This window comes from Bipolaris maydis, assembly GCF_028858645.1.
Source record: "Bipolaris maydis strain C4 unplaced genomic scaffold PSV08scaffold_8, whole genome shotgun sequence".
In the NCBI taxonomy this organism is placed as follows: Eukaryota; Fungi; Ascomycota; class Dothideomycetes; order Pleosporales; family Pleosporaceae; genus Bipolaris; species Bipolaris maydis.
The window spans coordinates 1,021,944-1,042,238 of record NW_027093864.1 but is presented as its reverse complement, the minus strand read 5'-3'; the positions used below and the strand labels follow the sequence as shown (position 1 = coordinate 1,042,238).

Genomic DNA, 20,295 nt, shown 5'->3' with positions numbered 1-20,295 from the left:
ACTGTGAGGGGTTTTTAATCAAGGATAGGTTTAGATAGGAGTAATAGATTTGTGTCAGATAAGTGGCAGATGTGAAGTGTTTAGGTAGTAACAGGCACAGGTAGAGAGTCACTAGAGTGGCATTGGGGTAAACAGTCTTACGCTGGTAAATGGGTACCCCCCTACACCTATGTTGTGTAGGGTAGGGTAGGGTAGGGTCGCACGGGCCTTGGGTCGGTGTCGGTGTAGGGTTGGGTTGCTGCTTATATAAGACCCTACACCGACACCTACCCAGGCCTTGGCAACCCTACCCTACCCTACACCTACCCATTTACCACCGTATATCCTCCACATCGTGGTTGAGCCCCGTTGGCTGTCGTGTTTAGATCGTCTGCCATGAGGAGTGGGTAGTGGATAGCTAAATACGTAGTAGTAGTTTGCAAGTATGCAGAGGATAACGGTTAAGATGAGTTAGTTCTGTAGAGTGGCTGTATGTATATAGTCGTGCAGTTGATTGGGTATGTTCGACCTACTAGGTTTTCATGTACACGGAAGCTATCCTGCACAAAATTTTATAAACACAGTTGGCGTTGGGGTGTCAACCTGGCATGATGCAAGGCCAGTGGATTGTCATGACTTCGCATTCGTGTTGTATTAGTCCGAAATTGGTTGTTCTGGTTACAAGTGCTGGGCTAGCGAGACTGTGACTGCTGTCAAGTCTTTGACATGACGCTGTGTACCTTAACCCCCCGAGTATAATGGAAATTGGTAAGTTGGTCACATGGGGCATCGTCTGTACGAGCATCACAGTGATTCGGCAGGAAGGTATTAGGTTGTACGTAGCTCGGACTTGTCAACATTTCAGAGAGTGCATTCCCGAATAGGCGCATGTAAACGATACCGCATCCCTTTCAATATCTCGACGAAACCTGCGAATAAGCCCTATCTCACCCGGTGATATATCCGGAAAAGAGATGAGGTGCATGGTTGACAGTCTGTGCCTTAGTACCATACCTTTCTCAGATGTCCCAGCAGTTGAACTCAGGCTTGAGTCGCAGAACACGCCAGCAGAATATACACGTCATGATGTTAGAGACTGTGAGGTTTCCCGAAGTGGATATGATGCGCCGAAAAGACAAATCTTTGGGACTCGGGATGTTGACAGTCTGCATGTATTCCATACGTTCATGGTCGTATAGGTCCTCAAATATGCCATGTGACTTTGCTGGTGATGAGGAGCATTGTTAGAAGAGGAGATCCTGGATGAGCCGTTAGTGTCACGACCGATTTTCTGTAAGTTTCCGTTCAATAATCTCTGGGTAGATAACGCCGTTAAAGCTGTTTTTTGTCAATATCTGTACAGAATGTTGTCATTCTACAACCTTGTCTTCGTGCTCAGGTCACTGCATACACCTAGTTGAGAAACGATGTCATGGCTAAATCTGTCATTTCCTGAAATGGCACTGCAAACCTGGCTCAAAGCTGCGTCAATGACGGCAACAGGTGACGGTCAGACCTGTTGCGAAGTTGTGCCGCCTCTGGCATATCTTGAACACCAATGATACTAGGGAGGATCCTCGGTGCGACAGATGCAAATAGTACCGGAACAGGAAATGACTGCGCAGAAGATGAGCAGCCTACTGGTAATGGTGTATTTGCTCTGTGAATCTTCAAATGGCGATCTTTTTCCAAATAGGGCCAAATCACGGAAAGAGTTTACATGTACTCTGTAAAGTCAACACGTTTATCCAAGTCAGCTGCTCCAGGACAGCCAAATAAAAGCGTTGTTTGGTAGATTCGAGACGGGCTGAACGTGGAGCTTGTTGAAACCGAGACATGCAGTGACACTGACGCTCTCAAAATGAAGCCGAAGGATAGGAAAGACTACAAAGCAGCCACAAAGTCCAGATTAGGCGCAACTTTGACAGGGACGCGGTTATTTCCAAACAGTGTAAGAGTGTGCAACCACACAAACCGGGTGCGACGATAGGGCTCGCTGTGCGACGCATGCCACTTCGACTCAAGCGAGGTTGCATGAACGTCTGCAGCCACGAACAGAGTACATGTGCCTGCTTATGCGAGCGCTGCTGGAGGTGTAACTGGACGGAATGTTCAGTGGAGAAAGCTTGCAGCGAGATAAGGAAGCGGACATGGACGCTTGGCAGGGCCGAAGCAGAGTTGCGTCACCATCATGCAAAAGAAAAGCGTGACAGGGCATGGTACGTGACGGTGCTGGATCGTGTCTTGTGACGAGTGGGGGTGGAAGAAGGGAAGCAGGTGAGTGGGAGGGGTGACGGGCTGGTGTCAGGGCCCACAACAGGCACCATCGGCCATTAACCCCGCCACCCCTCCAAGGCACGCTGGAGGTACTACATACACACACCGCGCCAGACAACTGCATCTCAACCACCAGAGTTTTGTACCACCCGCACCGCCTCGCCTCGCCTCGACATCGCCATGGCCTACAACTTTGTCAGGTCGTACATCGACACTTTCCGCGAGCGCACCGCCGCCATCAGCCACACATCGACTTTCCGTGAGACGGGTCAGATCACGCCCGAGGAGTTTGTGCTTGCTGGCGACTTTCTCGTCTTCAAGTTCCCTTCGTGGCAGTGGGCGGATGCGTCATCGCCTTCGAAACGCGTCTCATACCTGCCTGAGGGCAAGCAGTTCTTGGTAACGCGCGGCGTACCCTGCCACCGCCGTCTCGACGACAACTTTGCTGGAGAAGCTGGCCAAGATGAAACCATAGTCAGGGACGGCTTCACAGCCGAAGAAGGCGCAACCGATGACGACGGCTGGCTGCGCACTGGCGGCATGGCAGCTAGCCAAGAGGCCAAGGTCCGCGATGTGCGGACAGTTGACGAGAGCGGCAACCTGGGCGCGGCAGAGGACGACGATGAGATCCCAGACATGGAGGACATTGAGGATGACGACGAGGCCATCATAAGGGACCCACAAGCCGAGTCAAACACGCAAGCGTAAGCCCACACGCCCTGCGCTTGAAGATATCGAGACACACTGACACTCTCTACAGTCCTCTGCGCACATACACGCTCTACATCACATACTCAGCACACTACCGGACACCGCGGTTATATCTCTCGGGCTATGGCTCCACCTCTGTTCCACTAAAACCCCAAGAGATGATGGAGGATATTGTCGGAGACTACAAGGACAAGACCGTCACAATCGAGGACTTTCCTTTCTTCGAGAACCCTCTCAAGACGGCCTCGGTGCATCCCTGCAAACACGCATCTGTCATGAAGGTGCTTCTCGACCGCGCTGATGCTGCCTTGAAGCTGCGACTCGCCAAGCTCAAGGCTGGCAAAGACGTTAGCAAGCTCGATAGTGGCATGGAAGCCTTGGTTGATGACACACGGTTACTGAAGTTAACCGAGCAAGCCAAGGGCAAGGATGGTGAGGAAGCCAAGGACGATTGGGAGGTGCTGAGCGAGGGCGATGACGAAGAAGTGGCTATCCGCGTGGATCAGTATCTAGTTGTCTTCCTCAAGTTCATGGCTAGGTAAGTTGATCTGTCCCATTATCAAAGGGCCATGCTAACATACAACAGTGTCACACCAGGCATAGAGCATGACTTCACTATGGGCGTTTGATTGTTGACCGTCTTTCTTTGGGACATGACTCGGCGTTAAATGGTATCATCTTGATAATTATAGGGTGGGTAAACTGATGAGCGGGCGTAGCAATAGACACGGATCTGATCGGGATACCAGAATATCAATCGCCATTTACTTTTCTCTTTTGGAAAAATAAGCATTTCAAGTATTGTCATCACTGCATGTCTGATCACCTGATGAAGTAGAAATGATCAAGTAATTGATTCTAATGGTGACGGCGGAAACTTCCAAAAGACTGCTTCCAGTTTTGGACTCCTTCCGGTCGACGCAGCTCCAATTCCTTGCCCTCATACCCAAAACTGCTTTCTGCGCGGTGGAACATCGCACATAGCCTGTCATACATACTGGCTTCCTTCAGGGCCTTGGGAAGAGCTGAGGGCGCTTCCAGAGTACCAGGTGCAATATCGCCAGAGAAGTCTTCCGCCTCCTCCTCGAAGGTAATCTTTCCCTCTTCATCTGTTGGTGGAGCGTCCAGAAGTGCGTGCAACTTCTTGTTGAGGCGGGCCCGCCAAGGATCAACGCCAAATGACGACGCCGAAGATGAAAGGCGCTCAGCAATTTGAAACTGTTCAAGTTAGTTTATGAGTTCGGTCAGATGGGATAATCCCAAAGACATGCCTCTGCCAGCCCCTGTAGTCGGTATTGCTCAGCCCGTTTTTGAAGTCGAGGTGCTGATGGTGTGATTGGTACTGCACAAGCAAGTGCGAAGAGGGCCGCGAGGGCAATGAAGATGTAAGAGCGCATGGTGAAGGAAAGAAGGGGTTGCTGGCGTTGATAGTACGAATTCAATCAACTTTTGGTGGCTGTCAAAGCGAAGTGGGTGTGGTATGGATACACACGAAGACACCAGCGCTCTTTTCAAAAGTAGCGAAAAGAATGTAGAAGAAGGATAGAACAAATATGTAGTTCAACCACAAAAAGAAAGGCAAGGGTTGAAGAATGAACAGATGGAGCCCGAGGCGATACCCACTTGTATATATCGGTCCACGGACAGGCCGGGGTAGCTAGTGAAGAGCGGTACGCTTAGGGTGTATCAGAATGCCCAAACCTTAATCCTTACGGGCTTGCATGCTATATACGCACCAAAGGGCGCAGCTACAAGGCCTTCCAGAATTGACGTGGTGCCGTTATTATTCCGAAACAGAGGTCCGCGCGCTAGACGGCAAAGATTGGTGGCGTGGAAGAAACAAACGAGGCGATTCGCGCCCGCGTTCGGTGCCCTTGCAGCGTTTGCCCTGGGGCCGTCCACTGGAGGTGGCGCGATTCAACCGGGCCAGCCGTGGCATGATGCTAAACGCCGCCGTCATCATGCGAAGATGCCTTCTCCCATTTAGCAGCAAGAACCCTAATGGCTGAAGTTGAGGCGGCTTGGACTGATAGATTGCAGGCATCTACACGGTACCATACTCATGACGATGCTGACCACTCGAGCAATATATCGACTGGAAGAATTGAACAAACACCATCACGGCGGCTCAGCCATCTGTGGACAATGAGGCTGCTGTATACGTATTAGACCGAGGGATAGGCTTGGAGGATTGTGGGTTCAGTCTCGAAAGACGCAGGGGTGAAACAAGACGTCGTAGCTGATTGCGCGTCAACGCGGGAAGGCTAGCGGCAAACAGATTCGGGGCGCACAGACACCAGTGCCTGAGCATTGTATGTCGAAACAATGCAAACCTGCCAAGGGCCTCCTGTCAGCCCCCAACCTCCCCGCCTCACACAAACGTCATCCAGGCCCGTGTGACGTTGCGAACGCCATTCACTGGAGTTTTGTGATAGATACAATTGAGCTTTTGATTTCATCGTATGGAGACCGGCGCCTCAGAACAATGACTACTCGCGCATTCAGGCATTCTACTTGGAGAAGATACAGGATGCGCTTTCTAGATACACCTTGACTACCCTGACTGGAACTTATCTCACCAACACGATATTATCCGGTATGGACCGCCATGCTCAGACGGCACGCGCAGACTCGTTATCTCAGACATCAGAAACACCTATGGCAGGCCTTGATTTTGGTAAACTTCCGCCGATAGCTATACTGAAAACACGCTTGAACCAGGATGAAGAAAAATCGCTCAAAGAAACTTTGCGTCTGTACAATGCGTCGCTTACTACGGACATGTCGAGGGCAAAAATACTCCTAGGTAAGGTGGGCACTAAGGGAAGAGCTGCGTTTGAGTTGCGCTCGAGGCACCTAATCGCTGAAGAATTTGTAACGCCGAAACGACGTGCTAGTCCTGTAAAAATAGGAACACCGAACAAAAAACAAAGAGTCCTGGAGTCACCGTTTGTAACTATCTCGGCTAGTCAAGAGGATTATGCTGCAAAGAAAGGATCAGAAGAGACGTCCGACACTGCAGACGAAGCGCCGATCCAGGATTCAAGTTTTCCACGGTCTCCGACATTGCATGCTGAGGATGAAATGCCCTTTCCAACGATCGTCGACAACGGTTCAGACATTGACATTGTTTGGGTTGTCAACTTGAACTGGATAGAGGCTTGTACAACCGCAGGACACCTCGTTCCTCTAGGCGGCAACTTGATGTATCAGGGAAAGGTGCAGCAACGGCCAAAACCAAGCAGCACCAAATCCATCAAGGATATCTTTTCAGTAGCGCCAAAAGAGCCACCTTCATCTCAGACACTCAAACCCACAGGGCCACGTCAGTCACAAAACATACTAGATCGAGCAAAGTTGGATGCACCTACAATGACAAGCAAGACTACACACAAGTCTCCCCAGTTTGGTAATCAAGTGTCCTGGCGCTTTGGTAACAAGAATTTAGCGCCTTCACAGCCTTCGCCCCACTCCTTTGCATCACAGACGGCGCTTCTGCTTCAGCAAACGACGAGCGAGTATGAAGGCGAAGATAGTGATATACCGCCACCACCCGAATGGGTGAAGAAAGGCGTCAAGTATGCATGCCAGCGCTTCACACCCGCTAACGGGCCGAATGAGGATTTCCTCGACCAACTCAAGAAGATTAGGACTAATCGGATTCTTATCGAAGATGAGATAGGCGTACGTGCGTACTCCACCATTATTGCAGCCATTGCTGCCTATCCATACAAGCTCAGCCACCCACGTGAGATTGCGCAATTACCAGGGTGTGACGAGAAAACTGCGGTTCTTTTCGTTGAATGGAAGAATACCGGTAAAATCAAGGAAGTTGAGGACTGCGAGAACGATGAGGCAATGAAGGTTCTGCGTTCGTTCTATGATATATGGGGTGTTGGGGCAAAGACGGCGCGACATTTCTACTACGACAACCACTGGACGGAGTTGGACGACATCATTGAACATGGCTGGAATGACCTTGACCGAGTCCAGCAGATTGGCATCAAGTACTACGAAGAGTTTCAAGAACCGATTCCGCGTGCTGAAGTCGAACACATAGCCGCTGTTGTTCGAGATCATGCGGTAAAACTCCGGGACGAACACATTAGTATCACCATAGTCGGTGGCTATAGACGCGGCAAATCAGTTTCTGGTGATGTGGATATAATCGTATCGCACCCTGAACTGGAAAGTACAGCGGGATTGGTTCAGGAAATTGTCGAGTCATTGGAAGATGCTCAGTGGATCACTCATACCTTGACGATGAGCTTGGCAAACACGAAGCGCGGGCAGCACACTTTGCCCTTTCGTTCTGCAAAAGGAGCTGGAGTAGGATTCGACACTCTTGATAAAGCACTCGTAGTGTGGCAGGATCCTGCTTGGCCAACTCGCGAAGGAGACCTCGAGCGAAATCCACGAGCGAAGAACCCAGCTATTCATCGTCGAGTGGACATCATTGTTGCACCTTGGCGAACTGTAGGCTGTGCAGTCATGGGCTGGAGCGGTGGCACGACATTTCAGCGGGATTTGCGGCGGTATGCAAAACATGTGAAGGGCTGGAAATTCGACAGCAGCGGCATTCGCAGTCGAGCTAATGGTGAAGCTATCATGATTGAAGGGCCAGACGGTGTTGAAGGGACTCCTGAAGATGCAGAAAAGGCAGTGTTCAAAGGACTGGGCTTAGAGTATATACCACCTGAGTATAGAGTCACATATTGAAAAAATTGTTAACAACACATGTTGGTGTAATGACTACTTTGTCACTCTATTCACTATTAACACCTTCAATAAGCGTCTTCACACAAAACCCCTCGTATTACCACTCGAGGATTAGAAGATGATCGTTCAAGTATCACTCCAGCGCCATACGTCGGAGCCCCAACTCTCCAACTCTCCAAGTCATTTCTACCATGACCCCTCACACATTCATCTCCATCCCCTTAAAATTACTCCACCTCCTCACCGGCCTCCTCCTCTACATGTCCACCCTCCCTATCCTCCTAACCTGGCGTTTATCCCTCGCCCTCCTCCACCCCTTCCCCCTCTACACCCGCGCACTTTCGCACTACCAACACCACCGCGCCGCTCTACACACCCTCCCCATCCTGCAACCAATCATAAAACACCGTATCGGCATTACATGCACCGCCCTCCTCCTGACCCAAGCCACTCTCGCCGTAGCACTCGTCGAGAAATCCCTGATGCATTTTTCACCCTGGTTCAGTGCGCACGCTCGGAAAACAGAGTACAAGCTTGAGCATGATAGGGAGTGGCGGAGTGAAATTTTTTTATATGTATCGGGCTTTTTGCTTATTTGTTCACCGTTTTGTGGTACGCTGGGGGTGGGAGTGGGGGTGCTGTGGTATATGAGGGAGATATGGATGTATTGGGGGTTTGATGGGGAAGAGGTGGATGGGCAGTTTGAGGAGAAAGAGGAGGTTAGGCTGGGGGTGAAGAGTGGGGAGGGAGATGGGTTCGGTGTTATGGAGGATCCAGTTTTACCACTGGAGATTTCACGATGTGGTGAGCTTGTTGTGTCGAAGGACCTAGGGGATGTGCAGGATTGGAAAGAGGTGGATATTTCGGTTCCTTTGCCAGTCATGGTTCCGGCATCACAAGAGAGGTTCAAGAGAAATCCATACACGCTGGCTGGTGTGATGGCTATTTGGGGTTGGGGGAGCGATAGAGCAAGTAGGGGGTATGATGGGCGAAATGTGCGGAGAAGGAATTTTGAAGAGGATATCGAGATGGACGAAGGATCAGAGAGAACATGAAGAGAACAACACATAGCATGGTTTGCATTATCCTTTGCTGTCAACTACATGTGAACGAGACAAACGTTTTTAAGATTGAGAAACAGAAGAAAAACCCTGCCGTCTCTTAACAACTGGGGTATCACCTAAACCCTCCCGCCTACCGCCTCAAAACTCGCTTTCACGCCTTCAAACGCCTTTTCTCCCTGCAGCATCACACTGTTTAAGAAGTCTTGCCCTGCCCCTTCGCAGCATCCAAATGCCACCTCATAACCTTCTCGAAGATACCTTTGCCTTCTCCCTCAATGACATCTCCATGGCACGGAATAATCCTTTCGAACTCCCACTTGTCAATCTTCTCCATACTCTTCGAGAAGCCATTGCGGTCTTTTGCACTAGTTCCATACCAAATGGTGCGCTGCTGCCACTTCGCATCACCCTTTGTGCTCTGCAACGTATTGAAGATCTTGCTTAGAATTCCTGTGTTTGGTTCGACACCCGACTTGCTGAATTGCTCCGTCGCTGGCAGATTGAACATGAGGTCTGCGAGGATGAGACTGCGTGTGGGGCGGTGGTGAAATACTAGTTCTTTGTTGACGTGCGAGGGGACATACTCCCAGTCGAACTCTGCGTCGAATTCAGGTGATATGGAAGTCACGGGCTTCGAGGCGCTGAAGAGGACACTGAAAGGCACATTTTCATTGTTTTGTTTTGCGCGCTTTTCTGGTAGCATCTCTGGGCCCATAACTTGCGCATTGGGATATTCCGTGTGCCAGGGACCGAGGAAAATGTGGTGCTGTAGATGTTTAGTAAGGTTTTTCTGAAGCAAAACTCTTAGGGCAATGGAGAAGAGACGTACCTCGTTGTCTAGCGCTGCGATATATTTGACCTCGCCCATCTCAGACACTTTGCGCTTGACATCTTCGGTCAACGCGACCGGTGAGAAGACGGCAAGAGCACCGGATTCAAGGCGCACTGCAACTATTGTTAGTTACTGACCCATGATACCTCGGAAAAACAAAATATACCAATGGTTCCTCTTCCGCCGATCTTGACGCGACCAAATCTCCAAAACGGTACTGAGAGCGTAGTCACTATGCGCGGGACCACATCTCGAATCACCATAACACTGGCGGGATCGGAAGGTACTAGTTTTGAAGTCATGCTGGGTCAGGAGAATTTGTGAATGCGTAAATGAAGGAAAGTGGGTTCAGAAGACAGTCGAAAGGTCTGTTAAAGACGCGCAGGATGTTCGGGGAGACGTAATGCAGGGTCCTTGGGTTATGACGCAATACTCAAGATTATGGTTCGAGAACTTGCGGAACACGAACTGGCAAGTGCCAGACCGAGAATTATATGCATACTCAAGTGACACCTCGGCCGATGCATTGTGAAGCATGTTACATCTAACATTGATTTGGAATTTGTGGTGGGGAGACAACATGCGAGTAATCGTTTCTCGCATGGACCGAGGCGTTGTGGCTCGCCCGATACTAAAGCGACGGGCTTTGTCAGCGCCATCACCACACCACAAGTTCTAGAAGTCGTGTTCACATCGGTTCTGTGCCGAGGATGACATCTATTTTCTTTTCACATGTCTATGCGTATTCATCAACTAGTCCTCTCTTCGGAGCTCCGAGTCGCTCCATGCACCTGAAACCTATGACCAACGTTTGCGATTCGCCATCTGGTTGTCGGTTATCCCGTAGTTTTGTGTAGGGATGCGGCGGACCGTCGATCCACAACATCGATGGACCCACAACCCGTCCTCTCGTGGGAATGTTCCTGATCGAGCACATGGCTCGGCGGACGAAGTTTCGCGGTCGCGCGATCTCAGTATTTGAAAGCATCGCAGGCTAGACGATTGGGCCAGACTCTCTGGCCGTTGTATTATGCAACTGTTTTGTAGATCTTCACCTGGCGTTTTCAGCGCTCAGCTCAGCCATCAGCCCTCCTGCATCCCTTTCCTTCGCGTCTTCTTCAAGCCTTTTCTGGATGAACGCGCCTATGTCTTTGACCTTTTGTTGCGCGATGTTTGTGCAATTGAGTATGGCCAGCGGGTGGATAGTGGCCCCTCCATATTTGGCGATCTGACAAACCTCTCCGTGCTTGTTCATGGTAATAATCACTTCTCCTTGTCGAACTTGCTCTTCAGCCAGGTTTGCATCCACCAAAAATAACTCCCCTTCGAAATACGAGAATGTTACACAGAGTGGCTGGTGAAGAATAGACAGAGGTATCGGTTCGTGTTCGCGTACACTGAGAATGGTCGCTTTCTCGCCTTCGACTACGACATCGGGTCTCCTAAAGTGCTGTAGTGCTGCCATGACGGCAATACAGGATGCATCGATGAGGCCACCGTCATGATCAACTATGTGTACGTCTGCGCGGAGAGCAAAGCATTTCAAGCCGGCAATAATGCAAAGCGATTCAGTATCGAGAGCGTTGGAGCGACGAATGGCCTTTTCGAGTATGCGCGAGAGGATGACCTCAGCATCTGTGGGGCTAGAACAGGGTTAGAATGGCTGCAGAACAGGCCGCTGTGAAATGAGACATACCGGCCAACTTCGAATGCTGGTGATGCCATTGGAGAGAACTCTGTGACTATTTGGAAGATGCCGTCGAACTTGCGCTCTGGGGGTGGTGTTGTTACGTCTACTGATATGCGAGCAATGACCCTGAGCTTTATTAGCTTGCGCATACAAAATTAGATTGTAATCATGTACCTGGTCTTGCCCAGTTGCACATCGGCGACGCCATATTCATCGCCAAAAGTAAGCTCAAGAGGGCGAAAGGCGTCAAAAGCGCGCCGGTCGATGCGAATCTGCTCTTGCAGCGCTTGTTTGATAAATTCGCGCTCATTGAGCGATATCTCAGCTTCTCGAGGCATAATGCCTCTCTTCAATGTATAAGGCGTTGATTGGAGTTGAAGTGGTTGTTGGACAACCATAGAAAATGCGGCGCGGGGAAAAGTGAACGCCGATGCTTCCTTACTAGCGCGACTTGATCATCGCGAGTCTGTATGCGCCATCTTTTGCACATCCACTATAATCACCACCCACCATTTGCAAGACTTCCGAAACCTACAAACCAATAAACAAAAACCGTCAAATCACACGATTCTACAATGACGACCGCCCATAGACCCACGTTCGATCCCGCACGCGGTAAAGAGGCCCAGCGTGGACCTGCCTATCATCAGCGACTCCTCCCTGCGCATACAACACTCAAGCATAGACAACCAGGTCAGGGTGGAGATGCCGACAAGCATAAGCGCGACTTGCGCGCCGAACTTTTGGAGGCAGAGGCGCGCTATGCGGCGAAGAAGAACGGCACATACGTAGAGCCGGACGCCACGGCCGAGCCTGGAAGTGCGCCTAAGCGCCAGATTGACAATGTGTCAGTTGACGAAGACGGCGAAGAAGACGAAGCAGCGCAGAAACGGCGGCGAATAGAATTACTTGAAAAGTTCAGGGATGTAGATGCGGACGATAGCAGTAGTGAGGAGGAGAGTAGCGACGATGAGTAGGTTCATATTGCACCTGAATATCGAGTGCTCAACTAACATTGTAACAGCGATGAAGACGGCGAAGGAGCCCTTCAGAGGGAGCTCGAGAAGATCAGAAAGGAGCGTGCTGCAGCTAAAGCCAAGGAGGAGGCCGAACGAGCTGCCGAAGAGGAACAGCAACGTGAAATTGATGTTGCTCGGGGTAACCCGCTGCTCAACGCCAAAGACTTTACCATGAAACGCCGATGGGACGACGATGTCGTATTTAAGAACCAAGCACGCGGTACAGAGGACAGGAACAAAAAGAAGGAGTTCATCAACGACATGCTACGGTCCGACTTTCACAAGAAGTTCATGGTAAGCAACTATAACTCACGATATACCCAACACTGCTGACAGAATGCGACAGTCCAAATACGTGCGATGAGGTCATTGCGCTTTTCGAGTTTGTTTTCGATCGTACTTCGCGTGCATTGCTGGCGTTCATGGGTCTTGGCGTACTGGGTCTAGAATCATTCAGGCAGACTGCGTGAAGAGCGTGGGATACCCCAGATCTTGGCGGGAATTAGGGAGCCAGTGATGAGCGGAATCTTGTAGAGCCCTTATCGTTATCTCGATCAGCAGTTGCGACTACCACTCACGGATGTTGGCTTTATCTATCGCTTCTGCCCATCGTTCCTGGGCACCGATCCAATCATGCGTATATCTGGTCATAGAAACTTTCTTCGTGCTGTTCAGGGCAGACTATGCTGCTACAAGAAGGGATTCTGTATCGATACGGATTTCTTCCGGAAATGTTATTGTCGACGAATAAATATAAGTACTTCAACACGACAGATATTATGAAGCCGATAAGACTTATTCGATTCATTTTGTCAGCCACCTTCGTCCGATCTACATAATCAGGAGGCTAGCGTCCTACAAGACTACTAAGCATGCCTTAGCTCACACTCATCGGCCTCTTACAATGCTTCTGTATCCTCTGATCTACATATCTCCCAGCAGAATGACCTCATAAGGCTTGAACACATCTCTTGAACATATGCATAACGAGATCAGCATACCTCTGGACGGAAGACCTATCCAGTATCTATATGTATATATCCTACTTAACACCTCCCAAACAATTTAGACACAATATCTAACTTCCCACTCAAATCCCATAATCGTATCCCCCAAAAGTGTCCCTCCTTACATTCCTACTCTTCAATCATAATCATCTCCCAAATGGCAGGCTACGGCAACCGCACCGCGCCATCCTACAGCGCCTCAGACCTCGAGCCAGAGCACAACACCACGCGCCTCGGCCTCATAGACTCAAACACTCCCTATCACAATCCGCACGAAAAACACGGGTCGGGTACGACCAGCGGTGCGGGATTCGGTACACACTCGTTCCCTTCATCTACCTCCTCCTTGACATACACAAACTCTCTTGCTCTTTTCTCTTCCCTTCTATAACGAGCTATCACTGACCCGAAACCCGCAATGAAAAAGGCAACAAACGATCCTCCACATCGTCTACGTTCAGCACCTCAGACACGCATCTCGGCTCCAACCTATCTCCCACTCCATACTCGAATCCCGCGCCACTGGGCAGCGGATCAACGGGCGGGGCAGGGTACGGTAACAAGACAGGAGAAATGGGGGGACCAGAGCGGGATTCTATGCTGGGTAAGGTGGTGGAGAAAGTAGGAGGGGCGGTGGGAAGTCACAAGGTGGCGCGGGTGGGGAGGGGGATGAGGGAGAAGGAAGGGTTTGGGCAGGAAAGGGAGGAGGAGGTGATGGAAGCTAATTAGTCTTTTCGATGTGATTTTTTTTCAGTTTAGGTTTCACGACTATGTTGGTAGGCTTGGTACTCCGAGTACCGTTATTGTTATTGTAGACGTCATCTCATTGAAAGATTACCAAATATACACATCGGCTCTTCGTCTGGGAAGAAAAAAAAATATATTCTTGAGCATATGACAAAGCCTCCGTTCTCTGCTTCTTCTATCCAAAAGAGGAAAAGCTTAGCATAACCCCCTCTCTCTCCATGGTGTGCGAACCAGGTCTAGAAAGGATTAAGGAGATGATGGAAGAAGAACGAGAAACCGCAATGCTTATGCTCGAATGCCCTCGCAAATATCTCCAAATAGTGCACAAGCTCGCTCAAGTAAATGATGCGGGTGTATAACTCAGTATATGCCTTGCGTGCGGTACTGAAACGTATCATAACTGCAATTCATGTTAGCAGCGGTCCTTGTGCAAACAATAGTACTTATCATAAACTTACAGCCGGGTATAGTAACTTCCTACACTCTTTGCAACGAGCTCCTCAACAAAGCTCTCTGCCTCTTCTTTACTCAGATGCAGCATAAGCCTTGCCCGCAAACTGTTTGTTACACTAGCCGCGCCAGCAGCAAAACATGGCATACTGCTCTGCTTGCTCATCAGGTCAACCAGCATGATTAGCCTTTCAGCGTCTTTCCTAAGCGCCTGAAACGCCTTCTTGCATAGTGTCTTGAACTCTTCAAATGCGGGCGATCCGATCCCACCCAGGACGTCGACATAGTCTTGTGTCAATTTGAAAGGCGCCGCTTCGAAGCCCATAGATCCGGGTGAGTTGGAGAGCATAAAGCCAAAGTCAATATGAATGATGTGGCCCATGTTGTCAATGAGAAGGTTGCCGTTGTGGCGATCCTTGAGCTGTAGTACGTAACATATGATGCTGTATGCCGCTAAGGAGCGACCAAAGGCTGCTACGCCTGCAATATAGGCTTCCGAGTCGGGTTCCCCAAATGTCTTAAGCCAATGGTCCTTGAGAGTTGCGATGCGCTTTCGGGGATTGGTGCCTGCTGCTATACTAGCAAGTGTCAAGCTTCGCTTGAGGGAGTGTAGCGAAACACCGTTCGTAATCGTTTCTATGAGACCGCAGGACTCGCCGGTGACGAGGATGCGCATACGCTTCGTCCAGACCGGCACCTCTGCTTCTTCCCAAATCTTGGCGCAAACTTCAATGAGTTGGCAAGCAAATGCCTCCTGTCGTAGATCCGCGCCGGTCTTGACGATGACGCTGATCAAGTCCCAGTTCTTCATATGACCATATGGCGAGGATCGCCGTATACGCTCTCGCTTTGCACTCCATTCTTCTCCAAAAGTTGCAGCACTGGGATCGTCTCTGTCGCCTTTTCGTCGCATCCCACCAGTCTTAAGATCGTTTTCCATACGAGCAGCGCCTGCACCCGAGTTGGGCGTGACCACCAAGGCTTCATCAATTTCTTCCGGTTCTCCCGCAATTGCGACTGGATCTGCTTCTGCCATGATAGAGTCAAAAGTAGGGCTCTGGTCTTCGTTGAGGAAATTTTGTTCTTCCAGGGTTTGCATGCTTGCAATAATCTTGGCTTTGATTGCTGCTACTTCGCCCTTTGGCCTCTTTGCACCACTTGCTTCCAGTTGTGCTAGCATCTGAGCAGCAGTGCGCATGTGGGTTGCAAGAGCAGAAAAGTCGGGCTGGTCAACGGCCTGGCTTGTTCGGTTCATGTTTGCAGGGGTTGTCATTCTTCTGCTAGGGACAGGACTGACTGACCTACTGATCTGCGAATCGGACGTCCGTGGTGTAGACATGGTAGCCACAGATGATAGGGTATTGGCTCCACTCGAGGATCTGGGTGCTGTCGCTTTGCTATTGGCTGCCGCAACAGGCATGGTCACTCGTGCTAGTCCTGAGGCGATATCTGTCTCATCCGTGTCCTTGATCAATGAGGTGCTACTGAGGTCACCCGTAACAGGCTCGAATACACTGTCTGACCCGTTTGGTGGAGTGCGGTCGTATGATGCAAGATAGTCAGCGTTGGTGATATCAAAGAGCCGCCGTCTTGAAGTGCCTTTTTCCAGCATAAGCTTTTCGAGGAGTTTCTGGTTTTGTTCCGTGTCTGGATCAAAATCAAAGTCTTCTTCCAGCACCTCCACCATGAGCAGATATGGGACTCGCTCCGCGCTGTTGAGACTGGTAGCTTCGGCAGGGTTTATTCGTACTATTCGATGGTGCTGACTCTGCGAAGGGATTCCATCTTTCAGGGTTGGGGGTGATAATAGCGGTATATCAACTTCAGCGGGTAAGTCTTGGGCTATCAGCGCCAACTCTGCTCTGAGAGCACTCAATCGTGCAGGCTTCGGCACGACGACTAAACGATTTGAAATATCCTCAAGAGCGCTCAGGAATTGGGTTTCATTCCGGAAATAATTGGATCGCAGTAGCCGAACTTTCTGTGCGCGGGTCAGTGCTGTGGGCGATAGAGGTCTTGGTGGGTGTGCCGAATGTTTGCGAGGACCAAGATGGAGCGGACTCGGTCCTAGGCCAGCGGTTGCCGGTGGCGTAGGGAGAGGAGAGGAGGAGCCTGTATCTCGAAATTCTGGTAGCGAGGACGAGCTAAGGCGGGCTTCAGGTGTTACAGACAATAGCGACGGTCGTTGTGAGGCTGATGGGGCGCGCTGGGCAGGGGGTGCTCGAATTGCCTGTTTCCTCAAGTCCTTGGGGTCGCGGGGGCGCTGCGACTGTGACCGACCTGTCCGTCCGTCCTCGGGATCCGAAAGCTGCTGTTGCTGAGTTGCCCTCTTTTGCTTGGTCCTCGGCGATCCTCCTGTGACCGTCTTGCTCCTCCCCACCTTGGCCGTCTGCACGTTATCGGAGATGATGTCCTCGACTGGTCTCGGCTTCCGCGCCTGCGCAATAGCCAGTGGCCCAGCATGAGCTGGTAGGAACGGCGCCGCTATGCTTGCAAGAACCAGGCTCGATAGGACGCTGACGGGCATTACATTCTCCTTGATCTTCTCTCTCCGCGAGGGCTCGGCGGAGCCAAAGACGATGCGCTGCACGCGATTGTAAATTCTCCTGCAGGTTTTGAAAGCGATTGAATTTGGAGCGCTTGCGAGATCGTGGAGATATGTCTGGAAGAGCCAAAAGGTCTGCAGAGCATGAATTAGCACAAGAAGCACCAGACTAACAAGACACGGTATCCGGAAGCCCCACCAGAAGCGCGCCGTTGACCGACTCCTCGCATAAATCGATTATGAACTCCTCGAGGGCCATGGACTCATTGTCGATACTGATGAGGAGGTGACATAGCCTGTGGTGCCCCGCGTATGTAAGCTAGCTGTTCATGCCGTCGGCGGGTAGTGGTGTGGCGCAGGCGACGTACTGCGGCAGGAAGAACTCGAGCTCCTCGTAGGCGAACTGGCGCAGCTTGGAACAGAGCACATAATGGATTCCGACGTGGTCTGCATACCGGCTGTGTGCATTCGCATGCATGCGTCAGTAAACAGCAAGTGAGAGGGGAGGCAATCGGCGGCAGACGGCCGCTCGGAGGAGAGGTGGCCACTCACGCAAGGTATGCTACTGCGAGGCTCGGATCTTGGTTGAAGTGCTCAGATTCTATAAAGCGCTCTAGCAGATTCCAACTCATCTGGGACGGCTCATTGGGGCACTGTATGGATGGAGGGCGACGGCATGCGGTGAAATGCTCAAAAGGGTCTCATGTGGAAAGATGGGGCGCCGGACAGGGTTCAGCGGGCGGAGACGTCCTGCTCCGCCGCCCTAGTCGATTAGATTAAACTACTGTAGCAAAATCAGCGCCGCCTAAGCAAGTAAGCATGCATTGCTGTGCCACTTGCTAATGCTACCCACGTTTCTCCTCCATGGCAGCGCGTTTCTACAAGAGAGCACTCGCCAGTCTCGTCTCGCATTGGAAAACGTGTTCCGTACAGCGAGTAGCGACGACGTTAACCTCGTCCTCGTCAAACCAGCTACTCTCAGCCAAATCACCACTAAAACCATGACGAAACATTATTCCATTGGCCCAAACAGCTGCTATCATAACAAAAAAGAGAAAGAAAGGAAGAAGAAAATAAAGCCCCCCCAAACCACCCTATTGACATCTGCTTAAACAGCTAGCTAAAACATATATTCGACGCCAACCACTTACAGCGCCGTACCATAGACCCGTTCAACTGTGCCCCGGACGCCCGTTATGCAGAGCCGCAAGCCGACTATCATATACTGTGGGAAAAAGAAAAGTAATGCCAATAACTTAGTCCGCAGCATGCAGGTCAACAAAAATGTTGATGGCGGCAACGAGAACTTCGGCGAAAATCAGAATAATTACAATCCACTCGAGTAGTTCACCCTGTGTTCCTCGTTAGCCAAGCTGGTCTCCAAGACATGGGCTTTTGCCGCCCAACTTACATGAGTTACAGTCAGCTGATCCTTCAGTACAGCAAGCAGATCACCAATGACGTTCAGCCTTTCGGTCAAGAGACTGACGCGCTGATCCATTTCCAAATAGCTTCTCACCGCCTGGTAGACCGGGTCCAGTTGTGGCTCTGCCCACATGAGCTCCGGCGCATCGAGAACAGAGCCTTGCAAATGTATACTAATGCGGAGGATGAACAGCTCTCCTATCTGCATATTGATCTGTTTCTTGTTGAGGTTGATCTTTCCCGAGCTCGCAATCTCGGCTGGGATGTCCTTGGTTTCGTCAATCGTGTTGTCCACCAAGTCTTCGAATAGCGACGTTTTGACACTCTGAGACAGCCCGTGGCTGATGGCGAGCTTGATCATGTAGTTCTTCTTGTCGCGCAGACTGATGAAATCGTTGTATATCCGGGCCTGGTATTCGCGTGTGTAGTAGAAATTGAATTCCTCTGTCTCAATCTCATCCTTGCCGAGCTTGTCCACCTCGAACTTTGCAATCTCCTTGAGGAATTTCTTCTCTTCCTGGAGCGTCATGCCCCATAAGACAACAGTTCCGTATTCGAAAAGAAAGACTTCTGGTGTATGTACGCGCGTATCGAAGTCCGGTGTGTCCATTGGGGGGTCGGAATCGGCATGGGTGATGGATGGACGTCTTTGGCTCACGGCTTGCTCGTTGGTAATATCAGGTGCATCACAACCGTCGTGTAGGTCGATAATGTCCTGTCTTCTCCGCTCATTTTCGTGTTCCACTTCAATCGCGCTGTCTGAGAACCTCCTCGGTCTTTCCTCTGGATAGTCGCCCAATACCGCAGTACTGCTAATCTCCTCTGGACCTTTCGTTGAACCGTAGCTGTACGGCGAGTATATGCACTCGTCAAAACGCTTGGGCAAAGCGCCTCTTGTCTTCTGCTTTCCCTTCAAAAATCGCATCATCTCGTCAAGTTTGTAGGAAGCAGCAGTGCAATATGCCGTCACTCTGGGTAGCCGTTCTCTATCTGCTTTTCCAAGCCTGGCAGCATCTCTTCTTGCAGTGGGATCTTTGATGCGCGTGTATTGCACATATACGTCGCGTCCACTCTCCTCGTCTTCGGCTTCATCGGCAGCTGGATCGGGGAGGAGCTTCAGTTTCTGTGCAGTCCTCGTCGTTCTTTGTGGACCAATCTTGGGCACCGGCGCAGGAGGTATCCGAGCAGGAGCGCCTGAACTGTTTCTCCTCCGCAGCTTGCTGTTCAAGGTCGACAGCATTGGCTGCCCGCCTTGGGTCGTGGCAGCATGACCCGAAGAGGACGCGCCGTGGGATAGCGAGCGAGGCGAGGAGGGTTTGGGGCTTGTGGATAGGACGGTCGGATTGAAAGTGACGGTGCGCTGAGGTTTATGGGGCGTTGCTCGACTTGAGCTCGACATTGACGACACCAAGGGAGTTGTTTCTGTAGCTTGTGATGCCATGACGGGCTATGTTTTTGTGTTTCACGTCAAATTGATGGTCAGTAGTGGAAGAGTGAATTGCGACGGAAGACGACAACGGTGCAATGGCGGATTCCGGGTGTCGATAGCACCAAAATGACGGTGGTAGACGCGGAAGCTATTGCTTCACTGAGACTTTGAAGCCATGACGTTGTAAGGATCTTAGCTTTCGCCTAACGGCACGGACGGGGTCCACGTGCAAGTGAACGACCGCTACATGCAGGACCGTTGATAAAAACCAACGGGATCCCGGACGCCATCTTGAACGCTCTGTGGCTTGCTTGTGTCCAATGTTTCATGCGGCTGCCATGAATCCAAAGCAAGCAGGTCGTCATCATCACCATCCCCGCATCTGCACGAGCGCTGCGCAA

General features: G+C 50.8%; 8 protein-coding genes across 8 annotated transcripts; 4 read left to right on the top strand and 4 right to left on the bottom strand.

The window, feature by feature from the left end:
• Positions 1-2,347: 2,347 nt before the first annotated feature.
• PSV08DRAFT_203907 (autophagocytosis associated protein) lies at positions 2,348-3,776 on the top strand. The gene is made up of 3 exons (XM_014223242.2): positions 2,348-2,960; positions 3,017-3,505; positions 3,554-3,776. Exons 1-3 carry the CDS (start codon positions 2,437-2,439, stop codon positions 3,594-3,596), a joined length of 1,056 nt encoding a protein of 351 aa, XP_014078717.1. The 5' UTR covers positions 2,348-2,436; the 3' UTR covers positions 3,597-3,776.
• Positions 3,777-3,800: 24 nt separating this feature from the next.
• PSV08DRAFT_304183 (uncharacterized protein) lies at positions 3,801-4,534 on the bottom strand. The gene is made up of 2 exons (XM_014223241.2): positions 4,239-4,534; positions 3,801-4,185 (listed from the first exon to the last, which is right to left on the bottom strand). Exons 1-2 carry the CDS (start codon positions 4,362-4,364, stop codon positions 3,826-3,828), a joined length of 486 nt encoding a protein of 161 aa, XP_014078716.1. The 5' UTR covers positions 4,365-4,534; the 3' UTR covers positions 3,801-3,825.
• Positions 4,535-5,565: 1,031 nt separating this feature from the next.
• Positions 5,566-7,732, top strand: PSV08DRAFT_203904 (uncharacterized protein; the record flags this gene model as incomplete). The annotated part of the gene is made up of 3 exons (XM_014223240.2): positions 5,566-6,240; positions 6,298-6,384; positions 6,472-7,732. 3 exons carry the CDS (start codon positions 5,566-5,568, stop codon positions 7,684-7,686), a joined length of 1,977 nt encoding a protein of 658 aa, XP_014078715.1. The 3' UTR covers positions 7,687-7,732.
• A 1,007-nt stretch (positions 7,733-8,739) lies between these two features.
• PSV08DRAFT_304170 (uncharacterized protein) lies at positions 8,740-10,020 on the bottom strand. The gene is made up of 3 exons (XM_014223238.2): positions 9,749-10,020; positions 9,580-9,695; positions 8,740-9,516 (listed from the first exon to the last, which is right to left on the bottom strand). The coding sequence occupies exons 1-3, from the start codon at positions 9,882-9,884 to the stop codon at positions 8,944-8,946; spliced, it is 825 nt and encodes a 274-aa protein (XP_014078713.1). The 5' UTR covers positions 9,885-10,020; the 3' UTR covers positions 8,740-8,943.
• A 256-nt stretch (positions 10,021-10,276) lies between these two features.
• On the bottom strand, positions 10,277-11,664 carry PSV08DRAFT_304150 (ribosomal protein S5 domain 2-type protein). The gene is made up of 3 exons (XM_014223237.2): positions 11,447-11,664; positions 11,279-11,398; positions 10,277-11,225 (listed from the first exon to the last, which is right to left on the bottom strand). Exons 1-3 carry the CDS (start codon positions 11,608-11,610, stop codon positions 10,634-10,636), a joined length of 876 nt encoding a protein of 291 aa, XP_014078712.1. The 5' UTR covers positions 11,611-11,664; the 3' UTR covers positions 10,277-10,633.
• A 92-nt stretch (positions 11,665-11,756) lies between these two features.
• On the top strand, positions 11,757-13,083 carry PSV08DRAFT_224626 (Pre-mRNA-splicing factor Cwf15/Cwc15). Its single transcript, XM_014223236.2, has 3 exons — positions 11,757-12,245; positions 12,297-12,585; positions 12,638-13,083. The coding sequence occupies exons 1-3, from the start codon at positions 11,848-11,850 to the stop codon at positions 12,653-12,655; spliced, it is 705 nt and encodes a 234-aa protein (XP_014078711.1). The 5' UTR covers positions 11,757-11,847; the 3' UTR covers positions 12,656-13,083.
• A 372-nt stretch (positions 13,084-13,455) lies between these two features.
• On the top strand, positions 13,456-14,027 carry PSV08DRAFT_248069 (uncharacterized protein; the record flags this gene model as incomplete). The annotated part of the gene is made up of 2 exons (XM_014223234.1): positions 13,456-13,612; positions 13,726-14,027. The coding sequence occupies 2 exons, from the start codon at positions 13,456-13,458 to the stop codon at positions 14,025-14,027; spliced, it is 459 nt and encodes a 152-aa protein (XP_014078709.1).
• A 117-nt stretch (positions 14,028-14,144) lies between these two features.
• PSV08DRAFT_402431 (phosphatidylinositol 4-kinase) lies at positions 14,145-20,054 on the bottom strand. Its single transcript, XM_066093640.1, has 6 exons — positions 18,452-20,054; positions 18,192-18,265; positions 17,409-17,498; positions 17,240-17,336; positions 14,504-17,175; positions 14,145-14,445 (listed from the first exon to the last, which is right to left on the bottom strand). The coding sequence occupies exons 1-6, from the start codon at positions 19,904-19,906 to the stop codon at positions 14,406-14,408; spliced, it is 4,428 nt and encodes a 1,475-aa protein (XP_065949025.1). The 5' UTR covers positions 19,907-20,054; the 3' UTR covers positions 14,145-14,405.
• Between the last annotated feature and the right edge of the window lie 241 nt (positions 20,055-20,295).